Raw genomic sequence first — 14,317 nt, 5'->3', positions numbered from 1 at the left:
CGTCTATATGTCATAGTGCTTATACATATATAAACTAGGGTTCTTAGAGTTGAATGAACACAAATCAAAATCCTGTGATTTTCTCCCCAATTCCTTCAGTATAGTTGCTACTCATATGTCTAAGTATCAAAGCCCCATGGGTAGAAGTGCGGATAGTTCCTCCTCTGTGTAGTCGGTGAAGAAGGAAGAATACAAAATGTGTTTTTGTGGGAGACGAGCTAGAACATGTGTTTCATGGACTTTAAAAAATCCGGGAAGGCGTTTCTATACTTGTGCCATACCAAAGGTAATATTTTGATTTTTTTTATGTTTTTTTTATTGTTGTAAATAATGTTTAAAATTTGTTAATTGTAGGAAGGTGAAGGCTGCCATTTTTTTCAATGGTTTGAGCAAGAATTCTGCCCTAGATCAATGGAAGTGATAACTCACTTGAACCACCGGAGAATTTATTTGGAGGAGAAGTTAAAACTTGTTCAAGAAGACTTAGAGGAAAGTGTTGAAAAAAAGGAAGATTTTGAAGGAGGAAAGAAAGGTGTTGATTGATGCAAGAAGTCAGTTAGAGGATGAGAAGAAAAAGATGAAAAAACAACTCAAGATCTGTGTGCTATTAGCTGTGATGGTGGTTGCATTTGTAATGAATATGAAGTAGTTGGTTTATGATGGCAATAAAGATGCATGTGTAATGGTAGTTAGGAGTAGTGAATGTAATGGTTTGAATAGATTGTATGGTTGAATGCATTTGTAATGGTTGTAATCAATGAACAGGTCATATGGACCACCTTTTGGTATAATTTGGGATAAATTAGATAGTCATTTTCACCATGATAATAATTGAAAAATAATATAACAGATACCAAATTGCAAAACAGAAACCATTCATCATAAATAAGTCTTACAAACACAAGTTACATCAGTCTTAAGAGATACCAAATACTTAAACAAAAGTTGCAACAATCTTAACAATAACAAGTTCAAGAGAGACTTAATAGAATTGGCTTAAATAAAACTTCCAAAAGCAACACTACTTAAAATTCATTCCCCTAGGTTAATTGGATCTTCTGCAGTATTCTTGAAGCTACTTAACCTTTTTAACTCAGTGCTGAGTCTGAAACCATAACTTCTAGTGGCTGCTGCAGCCCTTGGCCTCTGCTCTGGTTTAGGAGGTGGTGTGTTTGCAGGTGGTGTAACCCTAGGTGGTCTGAAAGGCACCAAGCCAGGTGTTGGAATGAAAACTGCCTTTGTACCTACAGGGCCTCTAAGCTCATCACTGATTCTCACATAATCCTTGCCACTGTTAGACCACTCATCGGCATTTTGGCCTTTAACCAAATGCATTTTCTTCCTTGGAATTTTCTTGAAAGAGGCCAATGGCTCATCATCTCCAAGCTCAACCATCTGTGCATCTTCTTGTGCTTTAACTTCTGTCACCAACTTCATCTTTTTCTGACTTCCTTCATTGCCTTGAAATGAGTCATCCTCAAACAACTTCCAAACCTCCTCTGCAACCATGTCACTAGCATCACTGTCATCATCCAAACTTTCTTCATCTTCTTCTACCAGTTGCTTACCTTTGCCCTTGTATGTGTCCTTTTTTCCTTTTGGATGTTTAGAGCCTGTTTGTGAACCTTGAGTATGTGGTTCATTTATTGTGATTCCCTTAGTAGGTCTTCTCACAGTAAGCTTCTGTTTTGCCACCTCCTTGGCCTTCTTCTTCACTGGTGCACCCTGTGTGTCTTTCTTTTTTCTTGTCTCAGTTGCAGCATCTTTCTCTTTTGTCTGTTCAGGTGTGTCATCTGTGTTCTTTGTTGGACACTTGGAGACTCTATGCCCTGGCTGTCTACAATTACTACAATGCATCACTCTTCTGTTGCTATACCTCTGTAGGACAATTCCTTGAGATGGTGTAGCCTGACTTCTGGTGCCACCTTCCCACTCCTCCCTCCTTCTCATTTTCTTTGGTCTTCCTCTGAGTTTCTTGGGAATGTCAGGAGGCAACATTGTTTCTTCTGAGTGAAAGTCCCAGTATTCCTCACCTTTCATTGCCTCAAGAGAGTGTTTGTAGCTTTCAAGATATTTCTCCCTTTTATAGTAGTCAGACACATATTCCTGTGGTTGGTGCCTCCTTGAGTGTATAGCAGTTATAGCATGTTGGCATGGTATGCCTGTTAGGTCATACATCCTATAATCACATGTGCCCCTCTCCAAATCAACTGTAACTGCCTTTGTTCCACATTTCACTTGAAATTTTCTATCTCCATCCCATGCTGCAGACCATTTTCTAGATTCAGTCACAAGAAGATCCAAAGTCTTTTTTATTTTAGGACAAAGGATCATATCACTATTCAGCATCTCATCTCTTCTTCTTCTTATTCTTGTCAGTAGTTTGAAATGTATCTCTTGGAGCATGGTCAACAAGGGCATGAACATGTTATATGACAATGTCAAGTAGTTAGGAAATAACATTCAATCATGGTGCATTACATATTATAGAGTGTTACATACTTGTTTTGCCTTTCATTTATGATCCATGAATTAAAGCTTTCAGACATATTATTGTCTGTGTTGTCAACTAGGGAGTGTGTTTGGAAATGGGATTTGCACCACTATTTAGGATCATGTTTTGACAAGAGAGCATGCGCATCCTTTGAGTGTCTCTCAAGTTCTTTCATAGCCCTTAAATGTGCAACCTTGTGAGTTGACAATGCAATTCTCCAAAACAAATTCTTCAATATTCCAGTGTTGAACCTGCAAGCACAGTAGCAAACATGAGTCAAAATCAATATACGTGAACATTGCAGAAAATTATCAAGTAGAGAAAGAGCATTACTTTTTCTTGAAATTGGCACAAAGATGCCTTGTGCACAATCTGTGCTCAACATATGGAAGAAGCTCTTTCACAGCATTTTCTAACCCTTTTTGCTGATCACTTATGACTGTTAATCCAGCTCCATCCTCCAGATCTAAGTCATCCTTGAGCAACATAAGAAACCACCTCCAAGAATCCGTATTCTCAGATTCAACCACAGCATAACAGATTGGAAACATTTGGTTGTTTCCATCTCTACCTACAGCAGATAGGAGCTGACCACCACAAACAGTCTTCAAGAAACATCCATCAAGCCCAATAACTGGTCTACAGCCTGCTTTCCAACCAGCCTTGAGAGCATAATAGCATACATAGATTCTTTTGAACTTCACAGGATCCTCTGGATTCAATCTAGTTGTTGACATCTTTACAGTATTTTTAGGGTTACTTAACAACACCTCTTGGCCAAAATCCCTCACTCTAGCATAATGTTGCCTAAGACTCTCAGCAATTCCTTCAAGTGCCATTTTTCTTAGCCTCAACACTTTAATTCTAGGAATCTCAATTTCCAGTTCATTTTTAATTGTTTCAGCCATCTCCTTACATGACCATTGAGGGTTCTTCCTGATCCTATCCCCAAAAACTTCACACAAATACTTGACATTTGCCATTTTGTTGTTGTATGGCTTAGTGCACAAGTGTGTATCAACCTGTGTTTTTACAGTTACAGTCTCACTATCCTTGTCCCTACTGCACCAAATGTAGAAGGGACAGTTTGCCTCACAAGACACTTGACATCTTCTACCATCATTAGTAATGAATTGGACCCCTCTTCTATCAAGCACACCATATCTCCTAACAGTATCTCTGAACTCAGCCATGTTAACAAACTTCTGTCCTACTTCAAACCTAGGTACCCCTTCAGTACTACCTTTTTCTCAAGATTTTTCTTTTCTTGGGATTAGGTGGACCAACATATCCAATTCTTGCATTCTCATCCTCACTTGAGGATGAGAGAGACCTCATAACTTGAGAATCATAAGCAGACTCTTCACTAGGGGACATGTTTGGTATGTTCATAGCATTATACATTTTATCTTTAAATTTCTTAGCATTTTGCCTAATGGTATGCAACTCATCATCACTGTCACATACATTATCAGGGCATAAACTATCATTAGCAAGTCTGTACTCAGGGTCATAAGAATCATCTGTATCATCCCCATTATCACTATTATCACTATTATCCCTAACTATTTTTTCTTCCATCATTCTACTCACATTGTTCTCCTCAGGCACAGTTTTAATTTTACATTGTTTAGGGGTTTGCGGAACATCAATTAGGTCATCAAGGTTAAAATGATCTACATATAAATCAATCCTACCATACGGCTTATACAAATCAACTAAATCCCTCACAGAACCATCATCATATATTACCCTGATACCTTCACTAAAACTAAACCCATCACATTTAAAATAAACAAGAGAATTCAAATCATAATCATATTTGTGGGCAAAATCTTCTAGGTCACGAAAGGACACCAAATCACTATCAAACTCTGTAATGACCTCGGTTTTACCCCCAACATAAGTAATAGTAGGAGGAGGGGTAAAATCGCCATGGTGGTGAAGATACAGAGTATTAGACATGCTGAAAAAAACAAAAAATAACATATAAATGTATATATGTGCACATATCAACATACTTACTGATACATACAAGTCAATACAACTAGGATTCGTCAATTAAGGGAATCGAACATACCTTCGATTGCAGTATTAGATGTTCAAGTGACGGTATTCGCACTCCCCCCACAATGTTCTTCCAATTCCCCCTCAATTGCACTCTCTCAGACGAGTTCTTCACTTAGGGTTTTTTCCCCCAATTTTCCAATCACACTCTTCTCTCTCAAATTTGTTTTTAATCGATTATGACTGTTTATTTTTCTTGTTTTTTTGTTATAAACGTAGCTTTGCTTATTTGGAAGCCACGTAACTTAACAGCTGTTGCCATGTAGGTGCCATCTGGATTTGCCGTTAAGTAAGTAACGTCTCCCGTCAAGTCAACGTCCTTGACTAACGGGGAAGTCATTACTCTCAACTAGAGTGGTGTCATCGAGACCTTGATAACTAGAAGAGTATTTTTGATATGTCACCCTCACTTCAGTGACTACTTTGAGATTTAAGCCAATAAAAAAATCACGGTTCACGCGGTATAGAAAATATTTTTGGGAAAAAAAATGCAAGAAGAGAGAGAGGTAGAGGGAAAAAAAGAAAAGAATTTTCTGGGAGAGAGAGGATAGGGAATTATCTAGGAGAGATAGATAAGATCAAATGGGGGGTGGGGGAATTGTATATTTTTATCTGGGTATAACTGAAAGATGCAAATTATAAAGTAAATTTTGTTTATTACTTTATTGATTTAGAGATTCTATATGAGTTTCTTTGTGGGTTCAGTAAATTAAAGGTTGTTCATTATTATAATAGTAGTCTGCCAGAATCAAATGTTTTTTGCCATATCGAATGTTTTTCTTATTTTGTTGTCTGATCCCTGTTTGTAAACATGACTGCTGATTGTTGTATGTGTGTATATAAATATTCTTAAGCCATATATTAAAATTGTTAAATAAATTTCATATTTAAAATTTTTACTTCAAATTAAATTTTAAAATTATTATTTTAAAAAGAATCCGAGCATTACACGGATTTTAAACTAATTTATTTTAATTATCAACATTTGTAACATCCGTAGAAAAGAGGTACATTTTACCGGGGTAAATTCGTAATAACATATCCCTTTCAATTCAACTGTATGATCTTTTAAAACAAACTAGCTTTATAACCGGTGCCAGGCATGTACTAAAATATTACAATTTTTTTTTATTAATTTTGATGAATTTTTGGCATATTTAAAAATTTAACTTAATGATAAATATTGAGGATTACCGATCTTATTTTGCTCCGTGTTATATATGAAAAAAGTTTCTAATGGAAGTTATATTCTTGTCGACTTACCTCTTCATATTTGATATTGTATAATAAAAAAAAATTGTGTTGCATTGGTGGTAATTTTATGTAACACACGTGCATAGTATAGTGTATATGTGACTATATACTATCAACGTAACAAAATACATTTTGAACCGCAAAATATGTTCTTTATGTTAAATTGATAAGAATTTCATGTAATATTACACGTACATGATGATGTATATGTGATTATATTATTGTCTATTTTATAAGTAAATATTTATTGTTTAAAGTATGTCATAAAACATCGTATTCAATGTTAAACAATTTTAAAATATTATGTTTTGCAAGTGTACCATAAAATTATTTAGTGATGATTTCTCTTAAACCATAATTAATTTAATACATGTTACTAAAAAATGATGAAATTTTTATATTAATAATTATTTCAGATATATAATTCTTAATTAAATTTATTATATTTTAAATTTTATATCATTGAAAATAACATATGTATACATATATGTGTAAGTGTGTAGTTATTAATTACAAAATAATTTATATGCTTTAATGAAAATTAGCTATTAATAGATATTAAATACGAAATAATAAATCGGACAAGGGTTAAAATAGTCATTTCATATTGAATAAATTATCTCATCCAACCCCTCATTTGCTCTATTATATAAAATAGATTGATGAAAATCTTTATATTTAACGTTAAATTATTGTATAGAATTTGTGAAAGATCCGAGTCCTACGTACAACATAATAAACAAAATATTAAAAATTATTTGTACAAGTATCTAAGTATCCCGACAGTAATATGCAAAATTATATTTATAACCGGCAACAATATATAGAATTATAATTATAATAGGTTATTTACTTTAAATTTAACTTAATTATAATTTATTATAATCCGTTTGATTGGATGGAATTGATTTCACTGCAGGGCAAGACTAATTTTTTCGAGAAGAGGGTTGGGGAGTATCAGAAGGCGTCTGTGATGAATAGTGTTAATGGAAATGCAGATAATCATGTGTTTAAATTAGATGAGGATTTCTGAATTTAATTAAGTCAATTGTATGGAGGTTGTCTTGAATGTGGATGTAATCAGGGAAGAGTACGTTTATCGTGATATCATCATGGGTTATATCTTTCTCCACGTCCTCTCCAATCGGAAGACCCTTTTCATTTGTGGCTTTTGATTTATGTGATTCTAGTGTAAATTGAAAATATGGGGAAACTCTCTCGCGCGTGCGATTCACGTAACCGTCATTATCATCTTCAATTTTTCTTGCACTACTTATGACAAGATCAAAATCAAGGAAGAAACAACTTTTTCTAAAACGGTTACTTTTTGTATTTACTGGTCATACACGTATACGTACTTATTCATCATTACACATTTCAAAATGAATTTTCAAATTTCTTACCCCATTGGTTGAAACTTGCTGGCGACCAAGTAACAAGAAACAAATAATTAGGTAAGTCCAATGTGAATTATATCATGGGTTAAGATTTGTTCGACTCTTTTCAATTTAAGTGATCAAATGTTTTGTTTGTTTGAATTAAGTATTTATTCTTGCGTATATGTTATATCATTCTTTTCACTTTTTACGTATTTTAACACGCACACAGAAGCCGGGGGTCTTTCGGGAAACAGTCTCTTCATTTTTCGGAATGAGGGGAAGGCTGCGTACATCTTATCCTCCCCAGACCCTGCGTTAAACGGGATATATTGGTATGTTTGGTTTAATTTGGTTTATAATTTATTATTTTCAATGAATTATTATTTTAAATTATATATCCAAAAATACGCATGAATTTTAAATGAGCATTCATAAAAGTTGAACATCGTTGAACATGATATGTACTTATATACACATTCATCGGACTGATGTAAATCTGTATCTATTTTATTTACTAATCATGTGAGATCAAATTATTTTTAACAAATCCATGTCCGTTCATAGTGACTAGGATCGATAATTTGTTGATGTGGAAATAAAATTTCTTTAAATTAATATATTTACGTTGATGAATTAATAATTGATATAGTAAAAATCTTGTTAATTTTTTTTTCTAATTACAACATAATAGACATTAAAATAATATATTTTTTCTCGTGTCAACTCTATTATTTTAAAAAGATTTGACTATAGTGTAGTGACATTTTTGATATGATTATAAATTTCATTTGTTTTTTTTGGTTTTAAACTTGTTAAAATTACTTGACTGGGGACTAGATCACAAAATTCAGTGAGAGGCCACTTACAAATTTGTTGCTTGCAAGTAACTTTATATCCCGTGTAAAAAGTAAGTCGGCGAAGACTTGCACTCAAATGTACATAAAAAATACAAGTTGTATACTCCATTAATACACGCACTTGTTGCTAATTAAGGTCATAATCGCAAGACTTTTTTTGATAACCGTGATCCTATTTCATCTAATCCTCGTGTTTAGAGAAAGTTAGTTCAAATTCCTGATTGATTAGCTTGTTGAGAGACTTGAAAAGACGTTAGACATTGAAGATTCAACTTTACAAGAAACATGATAGCATCTTAACAGCATGATGGATGCCACACAGTTGAAATAATTGCGATTCATTATCTTTGTTGTCTACTGGATGCCTAATTGAGGTATCATTCTGTTGGGTTCATTTTTCTTCTGTGATTTCATACATTTTGCGTGTTCTCAGACCCATGTAATGTATGTGATGCACTAATTATGCATGCACACAAAAAAATTCATTTACGTGTTTCAGTAGAGCAGTTTAAGTTTGCGAATACATAGCGCCGCGTTATGTCGGTGTGATTGGAGTGCTAGTGCTCTTCGTAATTGGTCGAGGTGCGCATAAAATACACTGAATACTCCATTTTTTAAAAAGAAAATTGTGAATACAATTGAATATATAAATGACTTAATTTTGGATCACACAGTGTTTAGCATATACAAAAGCAGTAGCAATACAGCAATAAAATTCACATTTGATTCCCCCAGTACCCTTTTGTTTATCTTATGTTTTCAGCCACAAAACAGAGCCTGGGGGGACATATTACGTATAGCCTCACTTACATTCCAACTTAATATACATGTGCAAATGTATATACGTGCAACAAACAATAACTTGACAAATAGGTATGTGTTTATATGGTTGGTTGGATGGATGGAATGCAGATTAATGTCCTGCAACGCACTCAGGTGGGGTAACGGGGTAGCGCGATTTATCGGTGCAATAATCGTAGATCATGTGGTTCATGCGAACCCAACTGTATCTCTTAGCCTGAACGGCGTTGAGTTGTTTGTATGATGCACTCTCCCACCAGTTAGCTGCATTAGTGGCGCAACTGCTTGGTCCCGGAACTGCGCAACCTTCTATGTCGAAGTCCTTGTAGTATGCGTAAAACGGTGCTTTGCTCCAATTGATTTTCTCTAGCCCGCCTCTTGTGGCCCAGTCGTCAGCTTCCCATAAAGTCGAAAACACTCCCATCGGTTGTGTTTTTGGGAATGGAATGCCTTTTGCTTCATTGTTCTTGTACACTCTGATTGGCACATCATCCACAGAAAACCTATGATACAACAACAAGAGAATATATTATGTGTGCCGTTGAACTTGATCACTATTGCTGATCCATTCATTTGGTGGACAGTAAAGGGAGTGGCTTAAATTGTAGTAGCCTAGTGGGGGATGGATGTGTACGTGTGACCTTATTATCGGTACGTGAGTATTTAAATTTCTCTAATTAACGATTATTAGCTAGAAAAGAAAGAAAAAAGAGAAACGTCAACGTACACAACTTGACCATGGTTCCACATGATGCTATAAGTGTGGAAATCTGCAGCTGGATCAAACCAGAGATTAACTCTTTGTTCTCTATCTCCTTTTCCATGAGCGTACACATTGGTTTGGACTGTGTAAGGCTGTCCCGTCCGGTTTCCCAAGAACTCAAAATCCAGTTCATCGCGGATAGTATCCGTGTCCGAGTTCATCTAATCAAATAAAACATAATCATATCAATAACATGCAAGTAGAGAAGTAATTAACAAAATATTGTTATACGAAATTCTCCCGATAACATGTCAACTCTGAATTTTTAGTGTCTTACGTAGAAGGCAGTAACAGTGCCAGCAGAGTCACCAGGAACCAGCTTGATCTTCATGCTAACACGTCCAAACAAATATTTGCTTTTGGAAGCAAATCCACATCCTATTTGATGATAACAAAAACTAAGATATTATACTATAATCAACTTAATCATTAAACGTGCACATATTTAGGTACATAAGCATGTACATATGTAAGAATCTAATCATTTAAAGATTTTCGTCCCCATTGCATGCATGCATATATAAACCTGAATTTTGGTCAAGAACTAGCTGAATGGCCCTCCCTCCTTCGAGTTGCCTGATATGGCTATCGGCCCACGTAACCTGAAAATCTTGGAAAAAAGTAGCAGGTCGACCCCAGACCTGAGAGATAGCGCAAGAAACAATTACAAATAACAAGAGATGGAGTACATTAGAGTTTCTTAATGTGGCCATACTCGTGCAAAAGAAAACAATTGTAATTATCAAATAATGTTATGGATGAAGAAAATGGCAGTACTTATGAGCCTCTTATATAGCAGAGGAGTAAAGGGTGAGATTAATCTGGTGGTTAGAGAGAACTATTGATGCTAAGGATGATGGTGATTGGTGACTAGTACAATTAAGTGAAAGGTTTTAATTTGCTTTCTATACAGCTAATACTAAGCCGTCTACTGGACCTGCCATATTTCTCTATCAACTCCATTATTGGTGATTAACTAGTAGTACTAACTACTACTCCCTCCGTCTCGTTAAACGTTTCCTCTTTTGACTTTCGGTATTGTTCACGGTAAACGATTGACTACTAATTTACGTCTAATCTATAATATCAAACATAGTCATGAGTTATCTCGTTGGATTCGTATTTATCAGTACTTTAATACAGTGAAATTTTTATATTTAATACTAATACGGATTTAAAGATATTAACAATCAAAAATGTGCATTGGCAAACGTGTCCAAGACAAATAGAAAACGTTTTTAGGGACGGAGGGAGTAACAATCAATTCTTTCATTTACAATTGTTCCCCTCCCTTTTTTAATCTTAACCATATTTTCATTTTAGGAGTTAATATTTACAAAAGTAAGCCGCCAAACGTGTAAATATATAGCATGTCTATACACTATATATAGTATATACCTAACCTTTGCAATTGACCTTTCTTTTCTTTAGTAGTGTTGTTATAATATAGAACTTATATTTCCATTACATATGATTTTATATCTCTATATATATATCTTCCTTTTTTCCCTTTAAAGTAAGTGTAAATATATAGAATCACAAATGTAAAACCTGGCGTAATCAAATAAGGGGACGGGTCTACAACAAGTGTTTGTTGTAGACCTGAATTTAACAAACACTTTTGCAGCCGTTGATCTGGGATTGGAGGGCTAGATCATTGGGGGGACCGCTGAAATTTTCAGCGGTTGGTCAGGACGGACCGCGGAAAATTTCCACGGTTGGTACTGCTCCCTTATCCCCAACATCCCAGCAGATCCTCATTTCACCACACAAAAACATCAAAATTTCAAAAAATAAATCTACTCTCCAAGTTTACATTTTAGGCGATTTTGGGACATTTTCATCAAGAAATTCAAGTTGTTTTGTCAATTCAAGGTATATTTCTTGTCTTAAATTTCACATTTTCATGGCGGATAAATTATTTGCTCGTATGTTTCGTCATAAACGTCAAAATGAAAAAAAGAGGCTATTGATTGTAGTTTACATCTTGATAGTTTAAATAGTAGTGAAGAACCTAAAACCCCTGTATATGTTGAAGATGATGATTTTGTAGATAGAAATGAGGAATTTATTAATTTAGATGACGATTTGGTTGATGTTGAAGATGAAAGTGATGGAAATGAGGTTGAAAATGATAGTGATAATGTTGAGGATGAGGATGAAGATGATAATGTAGAGGATGCAAATTTGTATGAAAATATTGATGGGGGGAGTTCCATATTTGAATCATTTTTCAAAGTGTGGATGAGGCCGGTCATTTTTTTAGGGCTTATGCTTTACGAAATGGATTTGCTATTAAAATTCAAGCTAGCCATCGTAATAATGACAACGAGATATATGGTCGTTTATATGTTTGTAGGCTTTATGGAAAAAGTGTCGTCGCCGAGAGTAGTCAAAATAAACGGCGTAGAGAGGTTCTTCCTAAAAGCGAGTGCAAGGTGAGGATGTATGTCAATTATCAAAAGAAAAAACGTCACTGGGAGGTAACTAGCCTTGAATTGGTACACAACCACGGTCTTGTTTCCCCTAGTAAGATGAATTTGGTACAACGAGAAAGACATGTCAACACCGCGACCCGTAATTTGATTAAAACGCTTTATGGTTCGGGGGTTCGTAATTGTCAAGTGATGAATGTGATTGGTAACATTCATGGAGGTAATGACAAAGTTGGTTTCGATGTTCAACATGTTAGAAATATGTTAAGAGACGAGAGGAAGAAAAGGTTTGAGATTAGTGATGCCCAAGCGGAGTTGGACTTGTTGCATAGGTTGAATGAAGAAAGTGGTTCTAAATATTTTATTAGGACTGAAGTCGATGAAGAGAATCGCTTGAAGTGTCTAGTACGGATTGATCCGAGATGTATAATGGCTTACCAAAATTTTGGCGATGTTATGGCTTTTGATACCACTTATCGGATAAATAGGTATGCAATGCCATTTGTCCCATTTACCGGAGTCAATCATCATTATCAATCGGTAATTTTTGGGTTTGCATTGTGCGGGATGAACACGCGTCGACTTTTGAGTAGATTCTTCGTACTTGGCTTGAAGGTGTGGGGAATAATCCTCCATTGACTATAATCACGGATCAAGATCAAGCCATGGTAAGCGCTATTGCGGTTGTACTCCCGAATACTACCCATTTATTGTGTTCTTGGCACATTAGTAAAAAATTCCTGGAGAAATTAGCTCATTATTATTCGGCTTTTCCGGAATTCAAGACGTACTTCAACAATTGCATTTATAAATCTCTCACCGAATGTGTTTTTGAAGCTAGATGGGCGTCGTTTGTGGAAAAGTATCACTTGCAAGATCATAAATGGTTAAAGGGGTTATATGAGTTGAAGCACAAGTGGATTCCTGCATATACTAGAAACAAATTTTCGGCATTTCAAAATAGTACATCGAGGAGTGAGGGAATGAATTCTTTCTTTGATAAGTATGCCCAAAAAGCATTGGCAAGGCAATTCATGAGGGAGAAGGAAGAAGATTATGTCACCATTAATCTAAAACGTCCCATGAAATTGCATACCACATTGGAGTATCATGCTTCTTGTATCTATACTAAGGAAATGTTTATAAGATTTCAAGATGAATTGGTTGAGTCTTCAAAATACTTTGTTGAAAAAAACCGACGAGCTAGTGAAGAAGGGGAGAGAATGGGGGATGTTTATACGTACTATAGTTGTTATAGGCCCATGTCCGAGCCTACGAGAAGAAATGTTTATTTTGTGGCATTCGAGAAAGCAAGCTCTTTGGGAATGTGTACGTGTAGAATGCTTGAACATTCGGGGCTACCTTGTAGACACCTATTGGCGGTCTTCACTAAGAAACGGGTTTCAGAAATTCCCCCGTATTACATAAACCGGAGGTGGACAATGCATGCCAATAGAGTTGATGGTGTGTTTCCTTACAATTTGGATGTTGGACAAAGTCATGAGATGACCTCAACCGATCGATTTAATAGCATGACAATGTTAACCACGAGTTTTTGTCAAAGTAGCATTGCATCCAAGGAACGGTATGATTATGCCGTTGGAGTGATGAATCGAGAAATACCAATTCTCGAAAGAATGAGCGTTGATGGAATTAAATCTTACGAAAGCAATTCGCAAGCTCCAAATGCAAGTGCTCATGAAGAAACAATTCTTGACCCTATTATGTCCCAAACTAAAGGGAGGAAGAAGGACGTTCGTTTTAAAAGTCCAATAGAATCGATTGGTAAAAAGGAGAAGCCGCCAAGAAAGTGCACTTATTGTCAAATGGAAGGCCATGATAAAAGGAAGTGTGCTAGTAGACTAGAAGATCTTAAAAATGTTCAAGAATCGCAATATAATTAGTGGTGTACCTTGTGGACAATGACGAGCCGCCCCATGTGGAGGAAGAGGAAACGAACTTGTACCCACCCGATGAGGAGGCTTATAGGGCCAAAAATTGGATCGAGGCATGTAATTGGATGGAGGGTACTAAACCGTGGAGATTGGTGAACTCTCATCCGGATCCGTACTTCCTTCCGATCTTGAATTTGGGAAACAACATGCCCGATGGAAAATGGAAAAAATCAGGATGGAATGGCGGTAAGCTTGTTAAATGTGATCGGATTGCCGATATTATAAACTTGAGGCCTCGTGAGGGTTGTAATATGGACCAAATACGCATCAAATATGTGAAGGGTTGGGTTTCACACCTAACGGGAGGGACGG

At 35.7% G+C, this 14,317-nt stretch overlaps 3 protein-coding genes across 3 annotated transcripts; 1 reads left to right on the top strand and 2 right to left on the bottom strand.

The window, feature by feature from the left end:
- Positions 1-2,936: 2,936 nt before the first annotated feature.
- On the bottom strand, positions 2,937-3,687 carry LOC141659821 (uncharacterized). The gene is made up of 2 exons (XM_074466748.1): positions 3,070-3,687; positions 2,937-2,960 (listed from the first exon to the last, which is right to left on the bottom strand). Exons 1-2 carry the CDS (start codon positions 3,685-3,687, stop codon positions 2,937-2,939), a joined length of 642 nt encoding a protein of 213 aa, XP_074322849.1.
- Positions 3,688-8,645: 4,958 nt separating this feature from the next.
- On the bottom strand, positions 8,646-10,375 carry LOC141723416 (putative xyloglucan endotransglucosylase/hydrolase protein 6). The gene is made up of 4 exons (XM_074525208.1): positions 10,142-10,375; positions 9,893-9,993; positions 9,580-9,776; positions 8,646-9,355 (listed from the first exon to the last, which is right to left on the bottom strand). Exons 1-4 carry the CDS (start codon positions 10,326-10,328, stop codon positions 8,965-8,967), a joined length of 876 nt encoding a protein of 291 aa, XP_074381309.1. The 5' UTR covers positions 10,329-10,375; the 3' UTR covers positions 8,646-8,964.
- A 2,340-nt stretch (positions 10,376-12,715) lies between these two features.
- LOC141659820 (protein FAR1-RELATED SEQUENCE 5-like) lies at positions 12,716-13,954 on the top strand. Its single transcript, XM_074466747.1, has one exon. The coding sequence runs from the start codon at positions 12,716-12,718 to the stop codon at positions 13,952-13,954; it is 1,239 nt and encodes a 412-aa protein (XP_074322848.1).
- The last annotated feature ends 363 nt before the right edge of the window (positions 13,955-14,317 follow it).

The sequence above is a fragment of the Apium graveolens genome, chromosome 5 (assembly GCF_009905375.1).
Source record: "Apium graveolens cultivar Ventura chromosome 5, ASM990537v1, whole genome shotgun sequence".
NCBI classification, from domain to species: Eukaryota; Viridiplantae; Streptophyta; class Magnoliopsida; order Apiales; family Apiaceae; genus Apium; species Apium graveolens.
This window is presented reverse-complemented; position numbering and strand designations above follow the sequence as displayed.

What these genes read in the sequence shown, in the direction of transcription:
- LOC141659821 (XM_074466748.1), bottom strand. Translation starts at nt 3,687, where the DNA reads ATGGCTGAGTTCAGAGATACTGTTAGGAGATATGGTGTGCTTGATAGA. An exon ending in GTGGTCAGCTCCTATCTGCT is followed by an intron (nt 2,961 to 3,069) that starts GTAGGTAGAGAT and finishes AGGATGACTTAG; the next exon opens with ATCTGGAGGATGGAGCTGGA.
- LOC141723416 (XM_074525208.1), bottom strand. Translation starts at nt 10,328, where the DNA reads ATGGCCACATTAAGAAACTCTAATGTACTCCATCTCTTGTTATTTGTA. An exon ending in AGTTCTTGACCAAAATTCAG is followed by an intron (nt 9,994 to 10,141) that starts GTTTATATATGC and finishes ATCATCAAATAG; the next exon opens with GATGTGGATTTGCTTCCAAA. An exon ending in GCACTGTTACTGCCTTCTAC is followed by an intron (nt 9,777 to 9,892) that starts GTAAGACACTAA and finishes TTATTTGATTAG; the next exon opens with ATGAACTCGGACACGGATAC.
- LOC141659820 (XM_074466747.1), top strand. Translation starts at nt 12,716, where the DNA reads ATGGTAAGCGCTATTGCGGTTGTACTCCCGAATACTACCCATTTATTG.